The sequence below is a fragment of the Hyaena hyaena genome, unplaced genomic scaffold (assembly GCF_003009895.1).
Source record: "Hyaena hyaena isolate Hyena2069 unplaced genomic scaffold, ASM300989v1 scaffold_474, whole genome shotgun sequence".
Taxonomy (NCBI): domain Eukaryota; kingdom Metazoa; phylum Chordata; class Mammalia; order Carnivora; family Hyaenidae; genus Hyaena; species Hyaena hyaena.
Window position 1 is genome coordinate 8,399 of NW_024081104.1, and position 15,217 is coordinate 23,615.

At 56.6% G+C, this 15,217-nt stretch overlaps 1 protein-coding gene and 1 long non-coding RNA gene across 2 annotated transcripts; one reads left to right on the forward strand and one right to left on the reverse strand.

Moving 5' to 3' along the window:
* Positions 1-1,640: 1,640 nt before the first annotated feature.
* Positions 1,641-7,117, reverse strand: LOC120246493. The gene is made up of 4 exons (XM_039254021.1): positions 7,027-7,117; positions 4,433-4,496; positions 3,663-3,780; positions 1,641-2,309 (listed from the first exon to the last, which is right to left on the reverse strand). The coding sequence occupies exons 1-4, from the start codon at positions 7,115-7,117 to the stop codon at positions 1,854-1,856; spliced, it is 729 nt and encodes a 242-aa protein (XP_039109952.1). The 3' UTR covers positions 1,641-1,853.
* A 6,514-nt stretch (positions 7,118-13,631) lies between these two features.
* LOC120246577 lies at positions 13,632-14,925 on the forward strand. The gene is made up of 3 exons (XR_005532078.1): positions 13,632-13,687; positions 13,892-14,328; positions 14,507-14,925. It is a non-coding gene; the product is annotated as an uncharacterized LOC120246577 (long non-coding RNA).
* Positions 14,926-15,217: the final 292 nt, after the last annotated feature.

Consider the following 15,217-nt stretch of genomic DNA (forward strand, 5'->3'; position numbering starts at 1 on the left):
TTGTGCAAGTCACTGGCCTCATCCACATCTACACCCTCAGGTGCACAAGAATGCTGTAATTTAGCCGAAACTAGGTGCCATTTTCTAGAACGCACATTGAAAAGTACCAGGCATGGAATGAAAGCACTCAGTAAATGCTAGTGCTGACGCACGCTCCTCGCTCTGGCGGTAGCTCTGAAACGGGTGGGGGGGGACAAGCAGAGGCAGTGAGCCTTGCTCTCCTGGTGCTAACACGGAGCCCGTTTCCCCCGTTCCATCCTGACCACAGCCCTCCACCTCCCTAGCCTCCCCTGTCCTTCTCCCTTGACAGACATCCATGAGGAAGGGGGAGCCAGGCAGAGCTGCCTCCCTCAGATGCCACCCACAGCCAGACCCCCCACCCCCACCTCTTGAGGTGACCGGCAGCCAGGAAAGGCAGGCATGAGCAGGAAGAAGGAAGTTGGTCCGTAGAGAGAGGGAAGCAGGTGCAAGCAGCAGCGGGATCTGAGGCAGAGCCAAGCTCTGTGACTGCACACAGTGAACGCACTTAGGCTGCTTTCCGAGGAAACGCAGGGTTGCTGTTTTATAACAAACCTTCCCCCGACCCTCCAGTGCACGGGAGGACCGGCGTCTGCGGAGTCAGGTGCAGAGTCTGGAAGGCAGGGCACACGACTCGGGTCTCCAGCCTCAGGTGCTGCGGCTGCGGCTGCCCGAGTCAGCCCCCAGGACCACGCTCTGGGGGGTGAGTTTTTAGTGCAGAGAACACCCCACGACCCCCTTGACCCCTCAACCGCTGTGGGCACTCGCACAGGCCAGGCGTTCAGAAATCACTCCCAGAAACACGCTGCAGAAGTGGCCAGCTCCGGCCTCCGCCACCGACCCGCGTGGCTGCGCCCCAGAGCCACCCGCCTCTGCCACAGCGGAGGGAGTCTGCAGAGGGTGCCTCCACCACCGCCTAGAACCCGCCACACTCTGTGCCTGCGGGTGGGCTTCTGGATTTGGCGCCTTTCCAGTCCCATCTGACACCCCTGATTGGTGGGGCCAAGTCACATGTCCACCTGCAGCAGCAGGGGAGGTTGGGAAATGTAGTTTTCTAAGTTCCTTTTCGAGGCAGGAGCAGCCGCACGTGCAGAGCCTCAGGAGTTGCAGAGGGACCAGTCACGCCCATTACGTGGCTATTACTAAAATAAAGCACGGGGCACCTGGGTGGTTTAGTCGGTTAAGTGTCCGACTTTCACTTAGGTCATGATCTCACGGTTTGTGGGTTCAAGCCCCGTGTCGGGCTCTGTGCTGACTGCCAGCTCGGAGCCTGGAGCCTATTTCAGAGTCTGTATCTCCCTCTCTCTCTGACCTTCCCCTGCTCACGCTGTCTCTCTCTCTCTCCCTCCTAGAAATAAATAAAACATTAAAAACAATTTTTTTTTAAGCCCAGGAACTGCCTACTGTCTCAGGGCTAATGCTTTGCCAGAGGGAAAAACCACCTCAGCTGGCCACAGCCAGCCCTCCAGGAAGTCTTCAGTCTCCAGCGAAAGTCTCTCTGTAAACTCCCTCTTCACTTTAGCCCCCCGAGTCCATGAAACGGTCACCCCCCTCCCCACAACCCCAGTGCAGCTCTCCCTGCCCACGGGTCCTGTCCCCATGCCTTAATAAAATCACCTTTTTGCACCAAAAACGTCTTCAAGAATTCTTTCTTGGCCGATGAACCCCACATCGCCCCAAAGCTTCATCACATGGCGCCCAACGCGTGGGGCGAGGAGTGTTTTCGTCTGGACTCTGGGCTTCGGTACAAATTCGGTGAGTCCTTTCTCTTTTCTTCCTTTACTCTCATTTCAGGGGCTGGTCAGGAAGTATGGTCTCCCCATCACCCCAAAACTTCACCAGCGGCCCTGGGCGCTGGACTCCGGTCTGTGTGGGCATGTCTGGTATGCGGGCTGCAGGGTCTCTGCGAGAGGGGCCGGGGCTCCGAAGCCATGGAAGGAACAAGGCCGACTTCTCAGAGAGATTGCACTCTTAAAGCATCGTCTTCTCCGGCCAAGCACATGATGGGGCCCCTGGGATAAAATTAGAGACCCCAGCGCCCTCTCCGCTTTGCCAAGGGGCTGCTTTGGGCTCTTGCCTCCTCTCAACTTTGCCCCTGCCCCGAAGGGAGGGGTGAGGCCAAGCGCCTTGCCTGATTCGAGAAACCGCCAAATGCTATCTTGATTACTTGTCCGTCTGAGCCCAGGCTGGAGAAGCTGTGGCGCTGGGGGTGTCTGGCCGGGGCGCTGTGCTTGTCGGAGGCGGCATGTCCCGTCAGAGGCGGGCGGCAGGAGGAAGACTTGGCTCTGCTGCTGTGTCGGGGCGGGGGGAAGGAAGGGCGACACTATGGGGGGCCTTTCCCAGCCTCCCCTCTCCCGCTCCCCACCCAGGGTCTTCGGCTTTCCTGTCTGAGCCCCTCGCCGGCTCCCCTGACTTCCTTCTCCAGGACCCCCTCAACTCCCTGTTTGAGGAGGCCTCTCCCCACATCCCTGGCCCTCTCTCACCTGCCCCTCTCCCTGCAGCACCTCGAGCCTGCACCCAGGCCCCTCCTGGGTCCTGGGCGGCAGGTTGGGACCCGCGTCCCTTCCTGCGGTGGCCGGGCCCTGGGGCTTCCTCGGTGGCTGATGCTGGCCTCTGTTCTGCACCCCGCTGTCCCCCACAGCCTGGGCCTCGTGGGGCCACGGCCGCGCCAGCCTTGCCGGCAGCACCTGCTTGGTACCTGTAGGCTCTGCCCGAACGGTTTGCAAGCCTGCTTTTCACAGACGGAAAGTGAGTCCCTTCCCTCCCAGCTCTTCCCAGGCTCTGTCTTCCCCAAAGCCAGAAGGATGAAGTGTCAGGCAGGGTGGGGGTCGGGGCAGGGGCGTGGGGCAGGAGGGGGTATAGAGGGCAGGGCAGGGCATGGGGTGCAGCGGGTCAGTGTGTGGGATGGGGTGCAGGGCAGGGTGGGGGGGCAGGGGCGTGGTGAGGGTGTGTGGGATGGGGTGCGGGGCAGGGTGGGGGGGGCAGGCAGGGTGGGGGGGCAGGGGCGTGGTGAGGGTGTGTGGGATGGGGTGCGGGGCAGGGTGGGGAAGGGGCGGGACTACCCCCACACCTGGAAGAGGTGTGACCAGCCTCACTCTATAAAAAGAAGCTAGAGGGGCGCCTGGGTGGCTTAGTCGGTTAAGCGTCCGACTTTCGCTCAGGTCATGATCTCACGGTTCGTGGGTTCGAGCCCCGCGTCGGGCTCTGTGCTGACTGCCAGCTCAGAGCCTGGAGCCTGTTTCAGTCTGTGACTCCCTCTCTCTCTGACCCTCCCCTGCTCACGCTGTCTCTCTCTCTCTCTCTCCTAGAAATAAATAAAAATATTTTTAAAAAAATAAAAAATAATAAATAAATAAATAAATAAATAAAAAGAAGCCGGAGGTCAGAAAGAATCCCCAGGGGACTTGCAAGCTGGCTTCCTCGCAGGGCCCAGGCCCCGCCCAAGGGTGCTCTGCGAGCACCATCCAGCCCGGGGCCCTGCAGCCCGACTCAGGCTCAGGCTCAGGCTCAGGACTCAGGGTGCTGCTGGGGCAGGAGGAGAGGAGGCCCAGGTGCTCGCTGGGCCCAGGCTGCAGGGCAAGTCCGCCCCGGGGTCAGGGGTCAGGGGTCCGGGGTCAGGGCAAGGCCCAGATGTGGTCACAGACCTGCAGCCTCTGCGCGTTCCTTCGATGTTGCTGCAGGACTTTTGACCACAGTCCCCGGGACGCGCGTCCCGCACTTCGAAGGACGGAGAGGTGGACCCACCAGGAGCAGCCGCACAAGCTGGTCGGGGACGGGATGAGACAGGAAGCCGAGGAGGAACGCTCTCTTCACAGACGGGGCCCATTTGAAAGTGAAGGCCAGCAGACTATGGGGAGGGTCTTGTTTTATAAGGTTCCCCCCTTCCCCTCGGTCCTTCTCAGGTCCCACCCTTCCTGGCTGGTGGCTCTAGGCGCTGCGCGCTCCACGCCTGATGGGCTCTACCCGTTCCGGAGGGAAACCCGAGGCGGGTAGGTGGGGTCTGTTACATCCTTAGGGGGAACCTTGGGCCTGAGGGGCTCGCTGCGCCCAGACAGCCCCGCAGGGTTCCACAGCAGGTGTCCCCACCGGGGCCCTAACCTTTGCCCCTCTGCCCGCTGACTGCTGTCCTGGTCATAACGGGACGGACGGAGAAGTGCGAGCAAACCTTGGCGACGAAGGGGAGCGGCCAAGAGCTTCCCTCCCAGGCACTCCGAGCGCGGCAGCACCGACCTGTGCGACCGAGCCGGGAACCAGGGGCCAGGGGCCACCGCCATGAGCCTGATGCTTGTGGCCAGTGTCCTTGTCACCCTCCGGGGAGCCTCCCTGGGACCCCGAGGTGTGGGACATGAGTGAGGCAAGCACAGCTCAGGACACCCACGTCGTAGGTTGACCTCAAGCGCGGTTAAATACTCACATGCTATTTCTGCTTCTGTAAAGCCGCCAAGCGAGCTCGTGCTTCCCTGTTCGGTGCCCACACCCTGTACGCAAAGGCTACGAACACCTCGTTACCGTCCGGCGTCAGGTGGTCTGTCACCTAGTCACTACCCCACGGTTTCTCAAATGTCTATCTATAATTGGTCATTTCGAAACCTCTGAAGACAAAGCACTCTGAAATGATAGGTTTCCACCAAAAACTAGCAACTATGTGTCACAATGTAACTGGTTGCCGGGGAATGCTGCAAGATGTAACTGATTAAATGACGACTTGTTCGGCCCTGTTTAAATCCATATAAGCTCACCACAACCTTTGCTCAGGGCCATTCTCTGCATTTTTCTCCTTAAGATCAGGAGATCAGGTGTGGCCCGGCCTGTGAATAAAATCTTGCCTCGCATCTATTCGGGCGTTGGGTGGTTTTTCCGACAATCACCCTGTTTCCACCCAGGCCCCTGAGCCCCTGCTCCATCAAGCCTGTCGGAGCACATACACTGAGGACAGAGCAGAGGAAGTGGCGGACCACAGGGTGGCCACAGGGGACCACGCCCACTCACCCTGAACCCTCAAGGCCATCAAGTGACGCCTTGCCCCACACGCCGATGCAGGGGACCTCACGGGGTCTTTCTGGTACAGCCAGGACACAGCTCGGGAACACAGAGCCTGAAGCCTGACTTACACCCCAGAGCCCCTGGTGAGGCTGGGGTTCTGCCTGCACTGTGCCCTTCCTGTGGCCCCTCATGTCCCGGTCCAGCTGCCCCCCCCCACTGCTCCCCCCGGTACGCCTCTGGCATAACGTTCGTGAACGTGAGTCCTGCCTCAGGTCTGCTCCAAGAGAGCCAGACCCCAGGGGCGCCTGGAGGGGTTCAGTCACTTCAGCACCAGATTCTTGATTTTGGCTCAGGTCAGAACCTCACGATTTGTGGGTTCGAGCCCCGCGTCGGGCTCTGAGCTGACATTGAGGAGTTAGCTTGGGATTCTCTCTCTCCCTCTGCCCCTCCCCAACTCGCACATGCACTCACCTGCGCTAGCGCTTTCTCTCTCTCTCTCAAAATAAATAAAAACGTTAAGGTTCGCCTGGGAGGCTCAGTTGGTTAAGCGTATGACCTCAGCTCAGGTCATGATCTCACAGTTTGTGAGTTTTGGCCCCATGTTGAGCTCTGTGCTAACAGCTCAGAGCCTGGAGCCTGCCTCGGATTCTGTGTCTCCCTCTCTGTCTGCCCCTCCCCTGCTTGCTCTCTCGCTCTCTCTCTCTCCAAAAATAAATACATAAATAACATTTTAAAAACAGAAGGGAATTATTAAGAGAACCAGACCTGAACCCAGCTGTGGGCCATGTGGCCCTGGAGAACAGGGGGGCTGCGTCCTGCGTTGGGTCCAAGTATCTGGGGAAATGACTCCTTCCTCTGAGCGAAACCATTAAAACCGCAGTGTGCAATCACTGCAACAGCTGGACAGGAAGTACTCAGGGTGCTGGGCGGGGGGGTGATCTGGGTGCCCCTTGGGGAGGAGGTGCTCACAGTCCCCACCGGCCAGGGCACCGTGGCCTGTTGGGCTCTGGCTGCCTCCCAGGCAATGGGGACGAAGCCCGGGCGGCCAGGCTCAGGCAGCGAGCTTTTCCACACTCCCGCAACTGGAACTCAGACCCCTGACTAGGGCGAGGCAGAGGGTGGCGCAAAGGCAGGAAGGTGTTCTTCATGGGCCCCTGGCTCGCACCCCACCTCGGGGCCCCCCCTATGCACTGGGAGAGGTGGGGCTTCCACAAAGCAGCTACTACGCGGTGGGGGAGAAGTCGGGGTGCATGCGGGCTCTCACTTCCTTCAGTCCTGAAACGGAAGCCAGAGTGAGATGCAGGTGTCCCGGTCACTCTCCTCTGTCTGGTAAAGGGACTCGGCCAGAGTCTGTGTACGCATCTGCTCGGATGGCTGTGACAAAGTGCCACCGGGCCTTTACTGTGTCCCGGCTGTGGCTGCTGGAAGTCCGAGACCCCCCAGCCGGCTCCTCCTGAGGCCTCCCCCTGGCATGTGGTTACGTCTCTCTCCTGTGTCCTCATGCAGTCGACCCCAGTGGATGTCTGTGTTCTAATTTCCCCTTCTTACAAGGACACCAATTATATTAGTTAATGGGCTATCCATAGGACCCCGTTTAATCACCTCTTTAAAGGCCCATCTCCAAACACAGTCTCCTGAGGTCCTGAGGGTTAGAGCTGCAACATCTGAATGTGGGAGGGACACAGCCAGGCGGTTATCCAGCAGGGACTGTGGTGACACTGAGTTCCAAGCCAGGTCTTGGCCAGGTCCCCCGAACCCGCTGCAGGACAGGAAGGGGGCTGCTTGTGCGCCACGGGAGCAGGAAGTGGGTCCTTGTGAGTAAAAACAACTTAACCTTATTCAAGGGAGGTCTGCCTCTGCCCTCAGCTGCTGGGAGGTCACTGCCGAGCCCAGAACATTCTGAGTCCAGTGTGTTTGTCCCCCGGGGGCTCTGGGCCACACGGCATCGGCTCGGCCTCCTGAGGGGCTGGAGACTGAGGTCAGCCACGCGGGCAGTGAACCAGCTCTACAGGACGGAAGCCAGACAAAGGCCTTGGGCGTGGGGGCTCGGGGCTTTCCCGTTGGCGACACTGGGGCGCGCCATCTCGTCACTGCCCAGGGAGCCGACGCTGCCCATGACCCCGCGGGGAGGGGACGGTTCGCACCCTCCTGGGCCCTGCCCCATGAGCCCCTTGCCCTGGCCAATGGTGGCGAGTCCTTTCCCTGTGTTAACCATAACCTTGAGCATGACGCCTCCCGGGAGCGCTGGGGGTCCTCCGGAGGGTGATCCTACCTGAGGGGCCGGGGACCACTTCCTAACTTTACAGTGTCACAAGGCTAATGTCCACCACCTCTTAGATGGATGTGAAGTTGGTAGATCACGAACGTCCCTCACGATGCGCCTGACAAGTAGGCGAAAACCAACAATGAAGAAAGCAGAAAGCGTTCCTTTCCACGCCAAAGCCCTGAGCCCCCAGGGACCCCACCATCGGAGACCTGCAAATTACTTCCCGAACCAGCAACTCTTAACAGTGAACTTGGAAAACTTAAAAAATAGCAGAAAAGAGTCCGAGAAACTACCTTCTGTAGGTGAGACGGAGTCACTGGGATTCCGTGAACCCCTAACAATACAGCACAAATCCCACCGGGCCAGCAGGACTCAGCGGGGCTCCAGCGGCCGTGCGGCCTCCTGGGGTCTCCACAGCGCCAAGCGCACCCCCTCTCACGTATTTGACCACAGCCTCTGGGCTGGAGAACTTCCACCAACTTGCAAACGTCCCTAAGCCTCTCCTCTTCAAACACACACATGCATGTACATGTTTGCATGCATTCTTACACACATGCGTATCTGCATCGTACACACATACCTACCTTACTCATTCATACACTTGACATTCAAGTAGTAAGAACAGCAAACAAAAATCACAAACTTTCCTCTGTACCAGCAATAAGCACTCAAACATTATGACTTTTAAAATCAGTCACAATAGGGGCCCCGGGGTGGCTGATGGATTAAGCACTTGATTTTGGCTCAAGTCATGATCTCACAGTTGGTAGGTTTGAGCCCTGCATTGGGCTCTGTGCTGACAGCTCAGAGCCTGGAGCCTGCTTCCGATTCTGTGTCTCCCTCTCTCTCTGCCCCTCCTTTGTTCATGCTCTGTCTCTTTGTCTTTCAAAAATAAACATTTTAAAAAAGTAAAAATAAAACCAGTCACAATATGGGGCGCCTGGGTGGCTCAGTCTGTTAAGCGTCCAACTTCGGCTCAGGTCATGATCTCACAGTTCGTGGGTTCGAGCCTCGCGTGAGGCTCTGTGCTGACAGCTCAGAGCCTGGAACCTGTTTCAGATTCTGTATCTCCCTCTCTCTCTGACCCTCCCCTGCTCGCATTGTCTCTCTCTCTCAGAAATAAATAAAACATTAAAAAAAATGTTTAATCAGTCACAATAGAAACAATTATCTCTAGAGTAATTCAGTATATGTGCAATCCCCTTAAATAGAAAATTATTGCAAGAGTGTAACAAAACACTAAAATTGGAGCGACCACCATGTTTCTGCATGAAAAGATTGTCAATTGACTTGTCAGTTTCCCCAATCATTAAATTTAAACACACTCCAAATACTTTCCCAACAGAATTTATGTGTGTGTGACACCCACCTGGAAGATCAAATGTGTAATAAAAGACGGGCACCTGGTGGCTCAGTCTGTTAAGTGTCCAACTCTTGGTTTCCTCTTGGCTCATGATCTCATGGTTCGTGGGTTAGAGCCTTGCATCGGGCTCTGTGCTGACAGTGCAGAGCCTGCTTGGGATTCTCTCTCTCGCTCTCTCTGCCCCTGCCCCAAATGCACTCTCTCTCAAAAAGAAATAAACATTAAAATTTTTTAAAGACATGGGTGTAGTTTTGGGCCCTGAAGTTAAAGTATTTCTTTTTTTTTTTTTTTAATGTTTTATTTATTTCTAGGAGAGAGAGAGAGACAGCGTGAGCAGGGGAGGGTCAGAGAGAGAGGGAGTCACAGACCGAAACAGGCTCCAGGCTCCGAGCTGGCAGTCAGCACAGGGCCCGACGCGGGGCTCGAACCCACGAACCGCGAGATCATGACCTAAGCGAAAGTCGGACGCTTAACCGACTAAGCCACCCAGGCGCCCCTAAAGTATTTCTAAGACATGTCAGTTTTTAAAATCAAGACACATAAAAATAAAATCAAATGAAGGCATATTACAACCCCATTGACTCCATAAATTAACGTGCGGATGGACAGAAGTAAGTACGCGGTGGGTAAATGTTCAGAAAGGGGCTGGAAGTCCCTCCCTAAATCGTTACCATGGGCTCAGCCCTTGCACCGCCCCTCCTGGTAAAAGGACCCAAGGGAAGACAGACAAAGTGTGATGTCTCGGTACCCTTCCCACGAGTGACTTCTCACCAGGTTTTTCCCAGCACCCATCACTGGGTTGGTGACCCGCTTGTGTGAGTGAGCTCCTTGGGGGTAGGGGCGTCACCCCCCCACACACACTGGTGCTCTGGGCCAGGTGCGGGCAGGTGCGTAGGGAACGGTAGTCAAGTAGAAGAACTGCATGGTGCTGGGGGGGAGGCGGGACACAGCAGAGACCCCTGGAAGCCTCTTGTCCTGGCACCAGGCCCTCCCCGCCTGCTTTTCCCAAGGGTGCCCTTTGGGTGTGGCCTCCAGTGAGGGCCAAAGGGGTCGGCTGCGTCCAGGGCAGGAGGGAGTCTGGTTTGACAGCCAGGCCAGGGGCAGAAAGTGCAGGTGGGTCTTCAAGCCTCCACTTGCCCTTGTTCCCAAGGGCAGGACTGTCCTGTCCCTCCCCTCCACCAGCAGGTGGGGCTGGCGGTCAAGTTCTAGAAAGTAAAGTCCTTGTGGATTGACCAGTGGTAAAAATCCAGCTTGCCGAATTTACAGCAACCACAAGAGCTGAGGTCCATTCCAAGAGTGTGTGGTGTTACATTTTTACCTGTTTGTCCACTTTTGACCTTTCTGGGGCCATTGTAGCCTTTTATTTTAATGACTCATTTTTCCAACTTCATGTCACATCTGGGCATTTCAGGCTACTGGCTGGAAAGCGAGGGCCAGCCTGAGCCCGTGAGCTGTCTGTGCCCCCACACCCGGCGTCAGAGCACAGAGGAAGGAAGGAATTCCCACCCAGAGCCATGCCGTCTCCAGCCGGAAACACGATGCTCCACGCACCATGGGTAGTGAGGGTGGGGGCCGGGAGGGGCCCCCCTCACTTTGTCATCGAGACCCAGATGGATGGGAGTTCTGTGAAGCCACTCGGCTGCCAATGAATCTGCTTTTGCTGTGGGAGGGACTTCCTGAGCATTTAAGGAAAGGCTTTATATTTCCCATGATTTAAAAAAAAAAAAAAGCCAATTTTATGCATAAACAAAGTGTACAAGGATATGGAAAACTGAGAAAAAATATGACAGAGGACTTTTATCTTTAATATATAAGCAATTGTTAAAATTGCCATGTAGGCAAATAGGAAGTAGGGGCTGGTGACTCACAAGCAAACGCATGAAAATGACCACGATGCTCTCTCCAGGGCTCAGCCCCACTGGCAGTAAGAATTTCAAACAACAAGGAGGCATAGCTTCACCCAGCCCCTGCCTTCTGTTTTATTTGGTTTTCAGTCATAGAACCCAGTGTGGTGCAGAGTTAGGATTGCACACCGAGGAAAACTGCAGACAGCTGTGGATTCTTCTAGAAGGCAGTAGGCTAATCTATGCCCAAACCTTGAAACTGGTTCTTAGCCTCTGACCTAGTCATCCCAATTTGAGAAAGGTATTGAAAGGTAGTAATCAAAAATGCAATCTGTACATATCTGAACACACAAATTCAAGAGAGAGGGATGGGACAAAGAGAAGAAACAGCCATTTTTCAGAAGATTAAGAAACTGACAGAGGCTACAGGCCTGGGCGTGGAGGCAGCGAGGGGAGGCGGATGGGGCCTCGGGACGGGATCAGCGGGTGGCCAAGTCCGGGGCCTCAGGAGGGTGCAGCACCCTGGACAGCAGCAAGAGCAGCCTCAGACACATCCACGAGGTGCTTGTAATGCCCCACATTTGCGTCTGTTCTCTCTTGGAGTCTTGTTGGTGGTCCCAACAGCCTGCCCTGAGCCTTCCAGATTACTCTCCCATCCTATGGGGATGCACAAGAACAGGTAAGTGGGATCAGAGCACTGCATATACCCAGTGTCAGGCCTAGAATGTGAGCAGGGTCAGGGCTCAGAGTGTGAGCAGGGTCAGGGGTCAGGGTGTGAGCAGGGTCAGGGCCCAGAGTATGAGCAGGGTCAGAGGTCGGGGTGTGAGCAGGGTCAGGGCCCAGAGTGTGAGCAGGGTCAGAGGTCAGGTGTGAGCTGGGTCAGGGGTCAGGGTGTGAGCTTGGTCAGGGCCCAGAGTGTGGGCAGGGTCAAGTCTTATACACACTACCCCACTCTTCTCCTTCTTCCTTTCCATGCAGCCTATACCCCCCCTGCAGTCATCACAACCATCTGTCCTATAAACTGAGACCTCCCTGAGTCACACACCGCATGCAGTGGCCCCACGGACCCTCCCTGTCACTCATCCTGAGGACCTTGGGGTGGCACTATGGTCTCATTCCCATTTAGGGAGGAGAGGACCGAGGTCCAGGCAGTGTGTGGCTGACGCAGTCGTGTGACCTGGATTCTCGGGGTGCCTGAAGGGCTCAGTCAGTGGAGCACTTGACGCTTGATCTTGGGGTCATGAGTTTGAGCCCCACATGTAAAGATTATTTGAAAATAAAGTCTTTTTAGAAAAGAAAAGAAGAGGAAAGAAATGGAGTCTTCTCGGACCCTTCCAATGGCACCGGTCGCTGGGGACCCTGTGCTCACTGCAAGCTGCCCTGCCCATGTCCCTTTAGAACGTGGTGTTCACCCCTCCCCGAGCACGTGTTCTCCCTGCAGGATGCAAGCTGTAAGGGCTGCCTGGACCAGGGAGACAGAGCTGGTGGGAGGGACGCCGCGGGGGGGCAGCCCAGGCAGGGAATCCACCCAGGCAGGGAAGCCCTGTGACCACCACCGCCCCGTGGGCACACCCCGAAGCCACTGGGATGTAGGCCCTGCGGTCGCTTTCTGGAGAGAACACCACGAAACCCCGAGGTGGGGAATCTACGAACAGGCAGAAGTCCTGGCCCCAGGGAGCCCAGCCCCTCAGCCCTCACAGCATCTCCGGGGATGCCCACCAGCCGCACGGAACACAACTTCCAGGGCTCAAAAGCAATAATAGGTCCAGCAACACCTCTGGGTGAATCGGGCCAAGGCAGAGGGGTGTGGGCATGTCGGAGCTAGAAGCAGACCCGGGGTGCTGGGGGCTTCCAGCAAGCTCTTTCCTCTGTGCGCCCTGGCATCCCCACTCTGGGCAGCAGGTCAGCTCACAGCCCTCAGGATGGCAGCCAGGGTTCTCAGGGACCGGGGTACCCAGAGCAAGGATGTCCATGGCTCACCCGGCCAAGCCAGCAGGATCAGAGGCGGCAGCACGAGTGAGGCAGGTGGGTAAGTCGTGCCCCCCCCACCAGGGCATACTTGGTGTGGCCTGGATCAGGCCAGCCGTCTTTATTGGGCCTCTCTCCTGCTGCAACGGGGCAGGGCGTCCCAGCCCTCACTCACCCCTGACTCTCCATCCAAGCCTGGGGTGAGGTCAGAGCAAGAAACCCTTCACCCACGGCTGCCCAGGCCCTCCCTTCCCCGACCCCCTCACAGGCCTGCTCCTCTACCCCTCCCTTCACCCAGCTGGGATCTGTGACCAGGTGCAGAGAGTGGGAGACCCCCCTAGCTGCTCCCTGGGGTGTGGGGTTTGCAGCACCGCAGGAAAAAACAGTGTAGGGTTTGTCGCACCGCCAGCCTGAGACAGAGACCCAGGCTCGCAGGGCGCAGGGTGGGTCCTCCTGAGGCCTCTCCGGGATGGGGTCCCCTCCCTGTGTCCTCATGTGGTCGCCGCCCCCCCCCAGTGTGGGTGTGTGTCCTGCTCTCCCCTTCCTGTGAGGACACCAGTGAGCCTGGCCCAGGGCCCCCAGCGCCCTCCTTTACCTCAATCACCTCCGCAAAGACCCACCTCCAAGCACAGTCAGCCTGCAGCCCTGCGGGTGAGACTCAGACACGCTTCGTCCTGTGACACAGGAGAGGGTAAACATGGGTCATGGCTATTTGATGGCAGCTTTGTTTGTAACATCCCCCGAAGTGGAAACAATCCAGCCGCGATTCACCACGTGGGGGTTAAGGAACCTTGTCAGCGGGAGACGTGTGTCCCGGGAGGCGAGGGAGGGGCGGTTCTCGGGGCGGCAGGCGGCGTGGAAAAAGCCACAGACTCTGTGATTCCATCTCGGTCGCTGCCCTGCACCCCGAGACCGCAGCAGTGTGTTACGCAACAGCCAAGACCTGGGCCTGGCGCGTCCCAGGGTGGACGAACGAAGAAAGCGCATGCGGTGGATGCTGGGGGCGGGGGGGCGGGGGTACGGGGGTGTTGCTGGGCCACGAAGAAGGGGGGTCACCGGTGAAGCGCAAGCACCGCGCGCTCTCGCTTGCATGTGGAATCTAAACCAAGAGGGAGAATAAAGAAAAGAAAAACCAAACTCGCGGGAAAGGAGCTCGGCTCTGTGGTTCCGGAGGCGGGGCTGGGGGAGGGGAGCCCTCGCCGCCGGCAGGAGACACCTCGGTGCCGAGAGCCCGGCGCGGCACCTGTGGCACCTGTGAGTCGGGCCGCACACGACCCCCGAGGGCACGTCTGCAGGGCGCAGACCCGCCCTGCGGTCAAGTCCGAGTAAAACTTTTCACCAAGAACAATCCGAGCTTCCTGTGTTCGTTTTTCCTTGTAACGGTTTTTGAGGAGCTATGGATGGATGATTTACCTCCATCACTTCAATTTTCTAATTTTTCTGTTAAAGGTGATAGCAAAATCCTTGTGTTGTGTTATAAACCTCCGTCGGGCCTGTCGTCGTCTGTTTGGGCTGCTGTGACAAAACACCACAGTTTGGATGGCTAACCCACGGACCCCCGGGACTCTGAGGTCAGGCCATGCCCAGGTTCAGGGCCCGGCCACCTCCCCGGCTCCCAGGCCCCTCCCGGAGGCGGCGGCACCTGCCCCAGGGCTTAGGGGCCTCTGCAGCCTCTTTGAAAAGGACTGGAGTCCCCTTCTTGCGTGTCACTCTTAGGGACCCAGCGCCCCCACCTCCTAACACTGGCCCGCGAAGGGTCAGGCTCCGCAACCCCTCAGACCAGGTTCTTCCCACTGCTGGCCCGGCTCCTCACGCCTCCTTCTACCCTGGCTGGTCCCCCCGGAGTCACACGCCTGTTAGTGTTTCCCAGCAAATAACTATTTCCGGTAAGCCCGGCTCTGCATCCCTCAGGCCTGCTCTTTTATTATTGTTCCCTCCTCTTTCTCCTCCTTTCTTGCTCCTTTATTCTATTTTGGGGCGATTTATTCGCCTTCTTTCTATAACTTCCTTTGATGTATGCCTCATTCATTAATGCTGAATCTTTTCTTGTTTTAATACGTGAAGGTAAACCCGTAAGTTCCAAGCGTGGCTCAGCTGATACATAGTCTGTTTCCATCTGGTTCACGTGGGCTATGATGCCCGTTTTGATTTCTGCTGTGACCCGTGAGTTATTTAGAAAAAATATTTCTTTATTTTCAAACGCAGTATTTTCTGGGTTTTTGTTAACAGTTTAAAGCATAACTGCATTGTGATTGGAGGACCAGCCTGTGTGATTTGTTTTGTCTGTTGATGATGTAATTACGTAAGATTCATTGTTTCAAAGATTCCATGACTTGCCGTCACCCATTGTTTTGCTCCAACCTTCATGTAGCCTCAGGGGTCAAGTGTACCTCTGTGAGCAGCATGTACTGGGTATTTTCAAAACTACCCAGACCAACTTTGTGCTTTCATTGGAACATTAAATCCATTTACATGTAATAAAATTAGACATATCCTTGGGTTTTAATCTACCATGTGACTGTGATTTTTTATGGTCCCTCCCTGATGGATCTATGTCCCTTTCTTCTCTTTCTCTCTTTGCCTCTTTTCTTTTTTTTTTTTAATTTTTTTTAATGTTTTATTATTTCTAGGAGAGAGAGAGAGACAGCGCGAGCAGGGGAGGGTCAGAGAGAGAGGGAGTCACAGACTGAAACAGGCTCCAGGCTCTGAGCTGGCAGTCAGCACAGAGCCCGACGCGGGGCTCGAACCCACGAACCGCGAGATCATGACCTAAGC

What these genes read in the sequence shown, in the direction of transcription:
- LOC120246493 (XM_039254021.1), bottom strand. Translation starts at nt 7,117, where the DNA reads ATGGGCAGCGTCGGCTCCCTGGGCAGTGACGAGATGGCGCGCCCCAGT. An exon ending in CCCCCACGCCCAAGGCCTTT is followed by an intron (nt 4,497 to 7,026) that starts GTCTGGCTTCCG and finishes CTTTGCGTACAG; the next exon opens with GGTGTGGGCACCGAACAGGG. An exon ending in GGAACGCGCAGAGGCTGCAG is followed by an intron (nt 2,310 to 3,662) that starts GTCTGTGACCAC and finishes GCCCCGACACAG; the next exon opens with CAGCAGAGCCAAGTCTTCCT.